This window comes from Glossina fuscipes, unplaced genomic scaffold (assembly GCF_014805625.2).
Source record: "Glossina fuscipes isolate IAEA_lab_2018 unplaced genomic scaffold, Yale_Gfus_2 116794, whole genome shotgun sequence".
Classification (NCBI taxonomy): Eukaryota; Metazoa; Arthropoda; class Insecta; order Diptera; family Glossinidae; genus Glossina; species Glossina fuscipes.
This window is the reverse complement of record NW_024006100.1, coordinates 25,878-40,672: the sequence shown is the minus strand read 5'-3', so window position 1 is coordinate 40,672 and position 14,795 is coordinate 25,878. Positions and strand designations below refer to the sequence as shown.

The 14,795-nt window shown below is 33.1% G+C and overlaps 2 protein-coding genes across 2 annotated transcripts; one reads left to right on the top strand and one right to left on the bottom strand.

Moving 5' to 3' along the window:
• Nucleotides 1-231: 231 nt before the first annotated feature.
• On the bottom strand, nucleotides 232-1,590 carry LOC119644440 (the record flags this gene model as incomplete). The annotated part of the gene is made up of 2 exons (XM_038043992.1): nucleotides 1,176-1,590; nucleotides 232-1,051 (listed from the first exon to the last, which is right to left on the bottom strand). Coding segments are annotated over exons 1-2 (1,235 nt in total), but the record flags the coding sequence as incomplete, so codon positions are not given.
• A 274-nt stretch (nucleotides 1,591-1,864) lies between these two features.
• LOC119644436 (neogenin-like) lies at nucleotides 1,865-7,910 on the top strand. Its single transcript, XM_038043987.1, has 8 exons — nucleotides 1,865-1,959; nucleotides 3,627-4,119; nucleotides 4,384-5,735; nucleotides 5,796-5,920; nucleotides 5,978-6,115; nucleotides 6,194-6,380; nucleotides 6,445-6,647; nucleotides 7,482-7,910. The coding sequence occupies exons 1-8, from the start codon at nucleotides 1,865-1,867 to the stop codon at nucleotides 7,709-7,711; spliced, it is 2,823 nt and encodes a 940-aa protein (XP_037899915.1). The 3' UTR covers nucleotides 7,712-7,910.
• Nucleotides 7,911-14,795: the final 6,885 nt, after the last annotated feature.

The window sequence follows — 14,795 nt, the reverse complement described above, 5'->3', positions numbered from 1 at the left end:
TTCATTATTGCTTAAATAATTAATAATAATGATAATAATTCAAACAATAAATAATTAATAGTAAGATGAATATATAACCAGATTGTAGCACTCATATATTGATACAATATATATATATACATAGATCGATTTTTCCTACTGTTTTACACGGCTTTGTACTTTATTTACAATTTTAGTGGAAGACTGTAAATTTCCGGCTACTAATCGAAAATTTGACAACTATGTACTAACACTGCATCACTTTTCTTTATCAAGGTTTCCTCAATAATTGTACGAAAAGCAGCTCGAATCATTCGTTTGCCATTACCGTTACTTGCCATTAAATTACTGGAGTCATAGCCTTGAATATGTTGAAGAAGTTCTTGATGGTGGCCATGTAACGCTTGGTGGTGTAACGCTTGCAATGCCTTGTCATAGCCTTGATGTAAAGTTGTTAGTGCCATATCGGATCGACCATGGCGCCATAAAGCCATTGCTTTAAATGGAGCAAAGTCTGTATACGCTTCTAACAAAGGGTGTTTTTGTTGTTTACAAATTTCCAAAAAAGACTCAATCTGCTGTACTGCTGATAGAGTGCTTAGATATTTGAGAGAAGCGATCAATACCTCATTAGAAGGCAAATATTGCCATCGTATACATTGTTGTACTAAATAAAGAAAATCTAACTTGTTTTTTATCTCCACTGTTGATATGAGCAAATTATCTAGCTGTGCTTGTGAAAGTGATCGTATATCAAGAACTAGTTTCGGCGACCGCAGGGCTTCAAAATCAGTTTTTATGGCTTTTGACATCATATGCATACTTTCTCGCAAATTTGTCGTGGAACAAGAAACTGAAGAATCCTTTTGATTTAAACTTTGACATACATTTTCTTTGAGTTCTTCCCACTTCTTACATCTTCTTAAGACCAATTCATTGGTGAAACAATCAATTGCATCTACTTGAGTGGATTTCTTTTGTGTTAAATTGTGCCAACTAGGAATTAAGAAAGCAATACAATTTTGAAATTTTTGCAGCGTTCTAGGAGGGTTGGCACCTGCGGTAGTTGTTGCTGACTATCATTGAGCCAGAAAACGTTCGATTAACTTTTCGCGACAATCTGTTTAGATTGAAGAAATTAATCAATCACTAACTAACAGCTTCATCGAAAAGATATATTTACCTAATCAGCTCACTTTGATATTTTGCGATAGCATTTAATTTTTTAATGGCTTCCGATTCAGTCAATATCCTTGTATCTAATTCCATTAATTGTTTCGTCAACAATTCGAAATGCAAACACAATTGTAAAACGCAACCAAGTAAATATAAATCAGTTGCGGCAATAATAACGGCAATCCAAGCACCAGTTATGCTTCCCAAAGTAAAATAGCAAAGGTAGACCAATAGCTTGCCATCGTAAGGAAACGGTGTGTAAATCCGGACTAACAGCAAATAACCGTAACGACCCGTAAGGTACAATTGCAAGAATGAACGCACAATAGTCTCCAAGTTATAAACTGATATAAGAAACATAGCAAAGTTCCAGAAAAAGTATTCGGCCCTCCTATATCGTTTAAGATAATGCTCGAGATTGTACTTCCGTTCCATTTCTTTATCGGGATAGATTTCTTCCAATTCCGATAAACATTCGATCAAAATTGAACGACGATATAAGATATTCAAAATCTTGCCCAGACCCACTGTAAAATACGTTATGAAAACTACGTTTAGCCTTACGGCACCTATCAACTTGATTTGACATAAGGAAGCCGATATGTTTAGATGCTCTATATTGATTTTTGGTGATGTAATGCAGCAAGTATGTCTGCCCTGTTTTTTCTCCAGGACGCCCACTATTGCTAGTTTGGTGCAATTTGAGGTTATGGTTATAGGTGAAAATATGGGACATCTATCGGCGTTTTCGGAATTTGTTTTAGGTTCTTCTGCATTGGGGGCGTGTCTGCGAACAGATCACACGTAGTTTTTAATTTCATATGGAATACTTTTTCCAAATTTCAAGTCTTCAAGTTTTCCTATTTTCATTGTTGCCATTGTGACATTGCCGAAAATTTACTCTGTTTCCGTAGACCTAGCATTAGGGAAAAGGGCAAAGTTTACTTTTTAGTATTCTATAACGGAAACCGATTCAAGAATAGGAATTTAATATATAATTATACTGCAATAAGTTTAAAAAACATTGGTATACTTCTCGGATTTCTTCAAATACAAAAGTTTTTATAAAAAAAATGGATGTTTAGACGGGAACAACTTGCGATTTTTGACACATTATATGAAGCTGAAAAATTGTGTCGAGCAACATGGTGTAGAATGTTGTATATATATCCATGGACGATGACCCTTGTCATTCTTGGGCGTGGCAAATTGCATCAATATCGCATACATTGCAGCCTGAGACGTTGAACACAAGAAGGCAGACAGAGGGCGGACAGACAAGCTAAAATCGATTCAAAAAATTATACCGATTCCAGCGGTACAATAAAAGATGAGTTTACTCAAGTCCTTCGGAGTATTGCATACATTAGCACAAATCTTGTACCAAACGCGGTGTAGGGTATAAAAATACAAAGTCTATTTGCAAGAATTGTGTATTGGGAATTTGCAATGAATATTTCATTCATTGACTAATTTTGAATAATCTTCTCAAATAACTTAATTCGAACTTCTAGGAATTCAAATTATAATTGTTGCTTAACATTGTTTTGTCCCTTTGGCAAATGCTTCCTCAGCCTTTTTTTTTTTTTTTTGCAAATATTCACAGTTTACTGTTACGAGTACATTACTCTATACATACATATATATATATATATATATATATATATATATATATATATATATAGTCAATTGCTTTATGACTAATCCTCTACATTTGCTTTCCATTCTCGAACGCATATTTCTGTCCTTTCTAGCACGTACCATAGGCGGCCGTCGACATTCATTCAATTTATACGATGCTGTTTTTGCCAAATTGCAGTCAAAGAAGAAAAGAATTTAATTTATTACAAGCAGTGTTATTGTCAGCGCTCTATGTTCAATTGCTCGTTGTCTATGATATTGTCGTGTTTTTCTTTTTTTTTTTCTCTCTGCCTTATTGTTCAAATTGTTTTCTTTTAATAAGGATTTTATGTTGTTGAGTAATGTCGGGAAAATAAACGACCGAACCAACTATTCGAAGGATTTTGTTTTCCTCCTCCTAACTACAAGCTAACCTGTGCAAATAGGAAGAATAATTGAAGATCTTTAAAATCGTTAAACGTAAATTTCATGGAAAGGCAATAGATGGACATAAACACATACCTACTTATTACGCTTGAAAGCATTCGCGTACCCTTCGCTGGTGAGCCATCTTACGGATACTTGAACCTCACTCTTATTCGTATCAAAAAAAAAAAAACAATAATTTTTGCTTTTCTTTTGGAAAAGAGAAATAAGAAGAGAAGAATTCTTGATATATTTGTCTTGACGAGAAATTTAAAGATATAAAAGAACAAATAAATGAAAGAAAGACGAAAGATTTTAAAATGTCTCTTATTATTTCTTTTATTTTTAAGTAAAATCGTTTGAGCGTAAAAGTTTTAAAGACAAAAATCTTTTCTTAATTCGTGTTTTTTTTTTTTCCTATATAGAGAGCAAAAAATCGTTACCAAGTCCCATGATGAACAGCAACTGAGCATACAGTCTTTAATACCTGGTCGAAGTTATCATTTTCGTGTTGTGGCGAATACGAATTTCGGGTCTGGTGATTCTTCCGATACTTTAGAAGTGGTCACACAACCTGAAGAAAATATAGCCGGCCCTCCACGTAATGTGGAGGGTTATGCTCGCAATCATAAAGAAATCTATGTCAAATGGGATGAGCCAAGTGTAACTAATGGCGAAATCTTAAAATATCGTATTTATTATGCCGAAGGTGATAATGGCGCAGAAATGTATCACGATAGCACCGCGTTGGATGCTTTACTGACCGAATTGAGACCATACACCGATTACACCATTTCCGTAGTGCCTTTTAATAAGAATGGTATGGGCGATCCTTCCAAAGAGATTAAAGTGAAAACGTTTTCTTCTACACCATCAGAACCACCGAATAATGTTACCTTAGAAGTAACCAGTTCAACGGTAAGTTATAAAAAAAAATATTGTAATACATTATGCCAGGTATTGTTACACACACATCTATGATTAGATTAGATGGGATCGCTAATATTTTTAGATTTTCCCTTTTTAAAAAAAAACCGTTAGCTGTATGCAGTGAAAGCATTCTCGATTCCTCGAGAGTACAGTCACACAACGTGGCAATCTTACTTTGCTCGCAATTTTTCTTCACTTATATTTTCCATTTTATCTCTTCTTATTTCACTTTCATTCTTTTGGCATATTTAGTCCATCACTATACACTGGGAACCTCCATCCGAAGAAGAACGCAATGGTCAAATAACCGGTTATAAGATACGTTATCGCAAACTCAAAGATGCTCCGCAAGTTAAGAGCACTCCTGCAAACATTCGCTATTATGAACTGAATGGATTAGATCGTAACTCCGAATATCAAGTGAAAATAGCGGCCATGACAGTTAATGGATCGGGACCCTTTACCGAATGGTATCGTGTAATGACTTTGGAAAACGATTTGGATGAGACTCAGGTACCGGGAAAACCAGTATGGATGGGTATACATCCAGGGGCAGAAACAATAGCCCTGCATTGGGGTCCACCGCATCAACACGAAATAAAAATACGTAGCTATGTCCTAGGATGGGGTCGCGGTATACCAGATGAGAATACTGTAGAGCTTAAGGAAACGGAACGTTATTATGTCTTGAAAGATCTGGAACCAAATACAGAATATGTTGTTAGTTTAAGAGCGCGTAATATTAATGGTGACGGTCCACCCATCTACGATAATATCAAAACGCGTGATGAAGATCCTATAGACATACCGACACCATTAGAAGTGCCCGTCGGCTTAAGAGCTATAACAATGTCTAGTTCCTCTATAGTGGTCTATTGGATAGACACTACTTTAAATAAAAATCAACATGTAACTGATAATCGTCACTATATTGTACGGTATGGCATATCAAGCTCAAGTAGATATCGTTATCATAATACTACCGATCTGAACACGATGATTATGGATTTAAGACCAAATACTCAATACGAGTTTTCGGTTAAAGTGGTTAAGGGTAGACGCGAATCAGCTTGGTCCATGGCCGTGTTGAATACAACCTATCAAAATATACCCATAACGCCGCCGCGCGAGTTAACCGTCCAAACGGATGAACAAAATCCTTTAAATATTTTATTACAATGGTTGCCACCCAAACACACTGTGTTTCCAATAAGTGGTTACAATATTTACTACACCACCGATACTAATAAACGTGACCGTGATTGGAATATACAAACTTATACGGGAGAAGAGACCTCTTTCATGTTACCTAATTTAAAACCAATCACTACATATTACTTCAAGGTACAGGCCAGAATTAATAAAGTCGGCAGTATTATGGGAGGCGGCGCTAATAGCGCTCCGTTCTCCGCCTTGGTTGCTCATACCACGGGAGCGGCAGTTGTCAAGAAAGAGCATAATCAAATAGCTAAGGGTATTAACAACGAGATGATTTTGTACGTTATGGTATTTGGGTTTGCTTTGGTTCTGTTCATAGTTTTTTTGGTCATGGTAATAATGTGTCGTCGCAAGCCGCCCACATCTCCGGAGCATACTAAGAAGAGGTATATTATGAAAGAATTAAAAATGAAAAAAAAAAAACAGTTAAACAGACTTTCATTTAGCCTCCCATCCTCGAATAGCTATCAAAAGAATAGTGTAGGTGTACCAAAACCACCCGATCTCTGGATCCATCATGATCAAATGGAATTGAAAAATATCGATAAAAACATGCATGGATCAACACCTGGTAGGAAAAGTTTTTTTAAATATAAAAAGAATTATTCTTCTATGTTGTTTACAATAGGTTGCAGTGATGGTGCTTCCAGCAGCGGAGCCTTAACATTACCTCGTTCTGTAGGCCATGATTACGATGTTGATACCCCGGTACCTAATCATATTACTAATTCGTTGGACAAACGGTCCTATGTGCCAGGTTATATGAGTAAGATGAAATTGTTGTTTTTTTTTTGTTAGATTAGAACTTTTTTTCAATAATTTTTTTTTTTTTTTGCAATGAAAGCAGCCACTTCAATGAACTCTACCATGGAAAGACCCCAATATCCCCGCACGCAATACAATATCTCCGCCAATCGTCCACATATAAACGTCGATACAGGTCTCTCACAGCAAAGCTTAACGCAGACGCAAAATAATTCATTAGCCCAAACACCCGAACATCCTTATGGGGCTTATGATGCTAATTTTTGGTACTTGGATATTAGGATTTTTTACTAGCGGGTAGTAATTATTCTTTTTTTTTTTTTTTTTTAGTAACACAGGTTACCCAAATAACGCTAACGGCCCTGGATCAGCAGGTGGCGGTGGTGCTGCCGTTGGGATAGTTAATGCTTCGAGTGCTATTAGTAATGGGGGAGTATCCACCATAGAGAGCAGCAAAAGAGGACATCCATTAAAAAGTTTCAGTGTGCCTGGACCACCACCTACAGGCGCCTCAACTCCAATTAACAAACTTAGTAAGTTCAACCGTTCAAATATTTTAAAAGAGAATTGTTCCAAGTACTCCGCCAAGTTATTAATGACTCTCATTGGCAAAAGAGGAATTTATTGGCAACTAAAATACTATTTCAAAAGTAGAATTTAAAGATTGAAATTAAAAAAAAAGTTTTCGCTGAAACTATGTCGAGAATATTGTGAACGCACTGCATAAGCTAAGCCAAACTTGGTTTTAAATATTTTTTATAATATTTTGAAAATGAACACAAAGAAAAGCCGCCTAAGTGGCCGAGCGTGTCAACTAACAACTCAATGCTTATGGGTTCACATCCCGCAAGTACGCTAAGGTTTTCAATAAAGACGATAGCTTTAGATGCCATTGTTTTAAGACTTTATCCTTAGAATTTATTAATAATAATAATAAGATTAAAAAGTGTCTTTAAATAATTTAAATAATTAAGAACTTCATTGATTACTAATTGCTTAAGTGATTTAAGTTATTTTAAGGCGAATTACATTTATTTTCCGAAGGAACCATCTTTAAATAGTAAAATTAAAGTTATAGAAAAATTGATAAAAAGAATAACAGCTTATTAAGCAATTAATTAATTAATCGAGTAATCAATACCGTTTAAGCAACGAATGAATAATTCAATGGATCAATGAATGCTTAAATGATTGAATAATTGAGTTCAAGAATCTTTAGAAAAAGTGAAAAATTTAATCGGTTTTCAACTACGGATATGTTTCTTTTTCAAAATCACTTATCAAGTTAACGGTAGTTCATTCTTTAATATTATTTTCGATAAATAACAATTAATATCACTTTTATTAAAATCATTCTTCTCTTTTAGCACCTGCCGTTACAATACGTCCACAAAATCAATCACCTTATAAGAAGCCATCATTTTCGGCTGCTACACCGAATCGTTTGCAAGGTTGCCCATCGGTTGCTCATAGCACCGATGAAATACAGCGATTAGCGCCGAGTACCTCAACCGAAGAACTGAATCAAGAGATGGCCAATTTGGAGGGATTAATGAAGGATTTGAGTGCCATAACTGCCAACGAATTCGAATGTTAACAATAACAGGAAACTCTAAAAATACCAGTATTTTTAACGAATAAATTGGCCGCTGTGGCGACATCAACATTAAATGTTATATTTAGGCAAGCGCCACGCATAACGATTACAACGAAAACTGCAAAATTCAAAGAGAAACAGATACATCAACATCAGCAACAGACAAACGAAAGCAACACCTTAACCACCAAATTTTAAATAAAAAAAGACATCCAAACCCAGAAATATATTTTTTATCCAAAGAATAAACACAAAAAAAAAAAAAAGTAAAAAAAATATCAAGAGTTCTAAAGCAAAATTGTTTAGAGAGAGTTTTACATGAACCATAAATGGCAGAAAAGGAAAAGTTTTTACACCTGTTAAGATTTTTAAAAAAAAAAATATTGTTGTTAAGGTACAGTTCAAGTTTTAAGGAAAATTTTTTAATGAAAACTCTTTTATATGTCTTAACGGTATACTTGCTTTGCTGTCAGTCACCCATTACAATACGTTATGTAATAAAAATGTAAATTAATCAGTCTGAGAATAAATAGCCATTACCTTTGAACAAACTACATCCACCATGGAAAGATGGATATCTACTAGATACGTTATTCTTCTTAAAATTTGTAGAAATTGAAGACTTTACAAAATGTATAAACGTAGATATTCACCCAACTCTTTTTATACGGTTTTTTTTAACCGATTTTGAAATAACACGGTTCGCCAGTAAGAAAAGATACAGTTTTTTGCACGAACCCAAAAAAAAAAAAGTTTTTTTTAATTATAATTTTAATAGAGTCTTACAGAAACTTATCTACACCACAATAGAATACAATTTGGGGAATACCACGATCAGAAGTCGGTCGGTCTATACCCACACATGTATTACTGATTTGGTCTAGTACGGGGAATTTGATTCAAATCCGACAGTTGTGGTAAATATATCTACTAATAATAGTATTTTTGGTCCCGTCCGCAATAAACACACACGCAAGCAATGATGAACGGTTGCGTAATTGATTTTTATCGCTAGTTTCAATTGAAATTTTTATACCTTGTACTTATGGACTGAATTTTCAACGTACTACTATTTATTTCTTTGTACATATATAATATGGGTTTGATTAATACTTTTTTTGGAAAAATATTTAGAGCTTCTTAGTCGTACACAATACTTCAAAGTCGTGGAAGATGTCTCCAAATTTACCATATCTCGCCAGTATTTTTTTCCCAATATTTTTTGCAAAAATTTCAAAGGAATCTATTTACCGTGTAAAAAAAGATTTGGATGTAATTAAACAGTGTAAAGTCCGATTTAGCAATATTTGTTCGTCTGTGACTCCGTTCTTTCCCAAGCCGCCCGCTTTCATCGAGGATTTAAGATAGGACATTGAAGACAAGTATTTTAATTTGAAAATTTCAACATACCATCTATTCATCTATCAATGTAAAATTTAAAAGAAATATTTAGAATGAGTTGAAGGGTCGATATGATAAAAGTCCTAACCAGTCGTATAAAAGAATCGATCAGCTGTTTAATGGTCTCTTATAGGTAGCATTTTCAAAATATAAATTTTAATCAACTTGTACGTATGCCTTCCTTTTTGTCTATGTCTTTTGGCAAACGAAGCGATAACATATCGAATGTGAAATGCCATTTATAAAAAAGCTGATATCAATTAGTTGAAAATTAAGTAAACATATAGATCAATGAAAATATGCGTTAGGCGTTGAACTTGAACATCAAAACATTTCGCCATAAATATGATAACATTTTCTTTTATTTTTGTTAATTAAAAAAAAAAAAAGTCTTTTTATCGAAATAATACTAAATAAAAATGTGATTTTTTCCTTTTTTTTTTTCTTTTGATATTTTTTTTTTTTAAACTCAAACGTTTGTAAATATTTTGCATGTAAGAAAATCTAAATCTTTATAATAATAAAATGATTATAAAACACAGCATATTCGTACATAAAAAAAAAAAAAAAAAAAAAATTAAAATAATTTCCTCACTATACACATAATCTTTATGCTCACAACAAAAAAAAAATTACTTGCATTTCTTACATTACTTACTTCTTCACTTCAACATTAAATTCAAACTATTATCAAAGAAAAAGTGGTTATAATATTAAAAAGAAATAAAAAAACATTTTACACACAAAAAATTAAAAAAAAAAAAACTTTCCATTTAATAAGAAGGTTGTAATTACCTGTTCGTCTATTCCTTAGTTTTTGTATTTTGTTTTTTTTTTAAATTTGAAAACAAAAAATTTTGTAAAAATACTTGATTCATTTTATATGAACTCAAAGCAATAATTTGTTGCCTGATCACAATTAGTATTATTCTAAATGAATTTCAACAATTTATAACTATAAGAAATGTATGTCACATTATAACATCACAAAATATTTTATTTTTATTTTTAATTACATTTTTTTTTTTTCTTTCAACTCCACTACCACTGAAGTACATTGTTCTGTGTTACATCACCATTATGCGTTTGAGATGCTTGTAACCCTTTACCATATCTTGATTCCAAACTTGCATAGGATTTTTAGATCAGTTAAGACTTTGTTCAAAATTTTTTACTATGAACTTTTTTGAAATGAATAAGAGAAAAATTACATTGCAAGAAGAAAAGCAAAAGCGAAAGAGAAACATGTACAGAGACGAATACGTACTGATGGTATTTGTATAGACATAGGAGTAATCAGAATTGATGTAGCAGTGTCCGAGTGTTAGTCAGTCTTTTGCTCTTACCGCATTCATGAAATCAAAATTTGCTGGAAAATGTGCCCAACGGCTCACCATTAAGTACCCTACACCATTTCGCCTAATACACTTGTTCATATAACAGCTTTTGTCAGTAAGACCTTATTTGAAAGAGATCGAAAGTATGCTCCCATCTGAACAAATTCCAATAGCGTTCATCTATGGACCAAAACACGTCAATGAACCAAGTTTCGGCCACCATTTCAATTATATATAGTTGTTCATATACTGACTTTTGTAAGTAAGACCTTATATTGGAAGTGGTCGAAAATATGCTCTGGTCAGAATCATTTTCAATAGCTTTTGCTGTTAAGCCAAAACATGACTGTGTATAAATTTTCATCGACATATATCGAAAATTTCCACCTGTAGGGTAAATACAAGAAAGCAAGACGGACAGACAAGTTTAAATCGCTACAGAAAACGACTCTGAATCGATCGGTGTAATGAAATGTGTATCTATCTCAAGTCCTTTTGACTTCTGCATACATCCGCACAAATTTAACATACCCGTGTACCAGAAGTAGTGTGCAGGGTATAAAAATAAAGTGATAGACGCCTAAAATTCGCTTTTAGAAGGTGTAAGTTGTTATGCTTCGAATTTTTTGTCCATAAATTCGCAAATTTTTATATATTATGAGAAATATATACAAATATTTGATGATTTTCAACCATTTTATAAATTATCTACAACTACCTACTACGCAAAAAGAAAGAGTACAAATTCTTTTCGTATTCATAAATTGTGCCATATAATCTAATACTTTTTAGATAAATGAAAAATACTTCTTCTTCTGCAAACCAGATGATTCCATATGATCAGACATCTTTTGATTTATATAGGAATAGGAATTAATCTGATCGCATATAACTATCGAAGTGTTATAATTTTTCGTTAATCTGAACCTATAAGCTGTATTTCCTTGCCCTAGTCCACATCTAAAAAACAATACGTACATATATGTAACCAACCAATTCAGTTTTGACATAAATAAATTAAATTCTATAGCGATCCGAAATCGATGAAAACAATTAATAAGAAGTAAATCTCAGTCTCAGATTTTGCAAAGGTTTCTAGAGAGTCAATATTATTAGCCTTAAAAAGTCGACCCTTCATGAAGAGTGTATTCGTTCACTCACTTCACGCTCGAACTACACTACTACACTACATTCGAACTTAACGGGCCCAAGTTCGATTTTCAGATTTCCTAACGTGTTCTAACGATTTTTAAAGAAAAAAGGAGAAAAAGAACCCCGTTAAATACTCTACACCAGACCTCTTAACATAGACATACCTGCGAGAACTTTTCAACTTTTTCACGTTACATGGCCATTGTTAATATAGTTCATCCTTGGATCAAAACACGCCGATGTACTAAATATCATCAAAACACTTTAGACCGAACCGAAGAATATCTAACGGACAAACGCACAAGCAAGCTTAGACCGGGAGTGTGTTGTGCACATTCCCACAAACTTAATATATAATGGTGCGGGGGATCATATGCGAAAAATTAGGAAAGGACTCATGGCTTCGTCTTTTTAGCTTCTGCAAATCCAAAGCAATTTCAGTGTTAATGGCAAGCTAATTGTATTCAAACTCAATTGTCATAACTCTCCGCACCTTAGGTAAGAATCCCGAGAAGTCAGTGTCCGCGGGTTCAAATCCCAAGTGCAGCAGATTTTACTTTGGTTGTAGTTATAGTAAGTGGTCAGTCGGCAAAGGCATACAATTTCTTCTCTCATCACTTATTTCTGATCGTCACCGTTTTACACGAATTGGGGACATTGCCTAAATGATTGGTCATATTCACAAAAAGAAGGGGAAAAAAAAAACTGCCGAATCTTTTTCCCAGATTTCATATATTTAAGTCAAAGTATACCACGAAATATGTAACAGAAATACTCTAATATGTTGAAAACGTTATACTTTCCGTGGAGTTACCTATATTCACTTGTTCGTCAAAGCGAAAGCCAAAGCGCCGCCGGTTATTGGAACACAAACTGGAACCAAAATTGATAAAGAAACCGAAAAGGAGACGCAAGTTTTCATTGGTGGTCAGCACAGAAATAAATAGAAATGTTCTCACAAATATTTAAGACGTGTAAATGTTTGTTTGTTTCAAAATTCCGAACCGATCAAATTCGTTACAATTCCTTTAAGATAGCAAGTATCCAAAAGTGGATATAACGGCCCTTTGTTTTTTACTTTCTGGTAAAACTCTCTACGCGTAAAATTTTAATTTAACTCCATAAACCAAATTTAACTATAAACTACATAACTATATGGGTGAAAAACAAAGACATTTCAATATTCGAAAATAATTCAGCGATTAAAAGACTTGAGTTTATTTTATTAAAAGAAATGTGCAAAGGTTTTGAGAAAACAAGTAATAAACCTACTGCGAGCAGTAGGCTTATATAGGAAGAAGTCGAGAAAGCGATTTGATCCAAACCATTTTCAATAGCTTTTGTCGTTGGGTCAGAAAGCGTCGATGCGTCAAATTTCGTTAGGAGACACGGCCCACAATTTCGCTTAATATACATATTCATATAACGAGTTTTGTAAGCAAGACTTCATTTGGCAAGTGTTCAAGAAAGTACTCCGACCTGAACCATTTTCACTAGCTTTCGTACTTGAACGAAGACATGCCTGTGTAGCAAATGTCATCAAAATATCTCAAAAATTTTCGGACTCCAATTTGAAGGTAAATAAAACAAAACACGGGCAGACAAGCTTAGAATCAAGCAGAAGAAGAAATTTAAAAGCAGAATCACCTTCTGAAACGATCAGTATAATAAAAGGTGGATTTATCTCAAATTCATCTAGGTGTTGTACCACAAGTGGTATAAGAGTACAAAAAAAAAAAAAAAAAAAATGCATTTACACAAATCATTAATCGATTATAAGCTCTTGTTTATGTGTATGTAAATTTCTTCTATATTTTATTTAAACAAAAAAAAAAGAAAAAAAACTATTATGAAATTATTCATTAAATCTACTTACAGATTGAATCTTAGAAATTAATAAATAAAATTTGTAAACAAATTTAATGGAAAAACAAAAATTGTTCTCTGCCATGCAAAAGGAAAAACGAAAACTGTAAAAGTCACAAACTTTTGTAATTTATTTTATTTAAATATAAATATACGCGACGACTAGTTAAGCAAATGTAAATGTATATGTGTGCATAACTTAAGTTACATATATATATAGATATATATATATATATATCTCGCCATAATATGTATGCGGAGAAGATATTCACTATTATAAATATATTTCCCTTAATGTAGACATATTTTTGCGTACATATTTAGTCTTTTTGCACAAGAACAAGAAGAAGAAATCGGTAACAGTTAAAAAAAAAGTCTTGAAAGAAATGACAAAATAACTATTGCTGAAATATTTTACAAAATCAAAAAATATAAGCAAAATAAGCAAAATAAGTAAATAAATAAATAAATAAGAACAAAAGGCATTTATGTAAAACAAAACATCACATAATTTATAAATTATACAAAATATATATATAAAAAAAAAGAAGAAAATTATAAAAAATGAATGTAAAAAAAAAAAAAAAAAAAATACTTAAAATTTGGAAATGTTTTTTCTTAAGTTTCATTAAAAAAGCAAGTATGAACATTATAGTCGGGCAAGGCCGACCATGAAATATCCTACACCGCATTTCTCTAACACAATTCTTATTTTTGTACGAATTACTTAGACTTTTCCACTCTACAAAGCATCAATTTTCGGGAGCATCATTATTAGGGTAGGATCCAAAAAATAGGCCGACATGGTCCAAATTTGGTACAGTTAATTTTTTTATATTAAATTACTATTATGATATTATTTTCATCACGAAGCATTTTGAAAATTACATCTTCTTGTCGCATGAATTTCAGTTTTCGTTTTATGAGAGGGGAGGTTCAAAAATTGCCCCAGCCGGTCGAAATAATCATCCTTTCATACCAATTTAGAATGACGCAATACTACTACTTAACCACTTTTGCCGACAAATATAGAAACTTCCAATTTTTTTTACTTTTCAGAATAGGGCGTTATAAGGGGAGTGGTTAAAGAACTAGACTGGTGCGAACCACTTTCGATGGCGTTCGTCCTTGAGCCAAAGCCCGTCAGCGTGCCAAATTTCATCGAAATATCTCACAAATTCCGACCTGTAGTTTGAACACAAGTTTACACAGGACAGATATCAGATGGACAGACAGGCTTAGGTCAATCCAGATTATGATTCTGGGTCTATCTTAAGCCTTTCTGCTTCCGCATTAACTTAATATATTCTGTACCAAAAGTAGTGTAG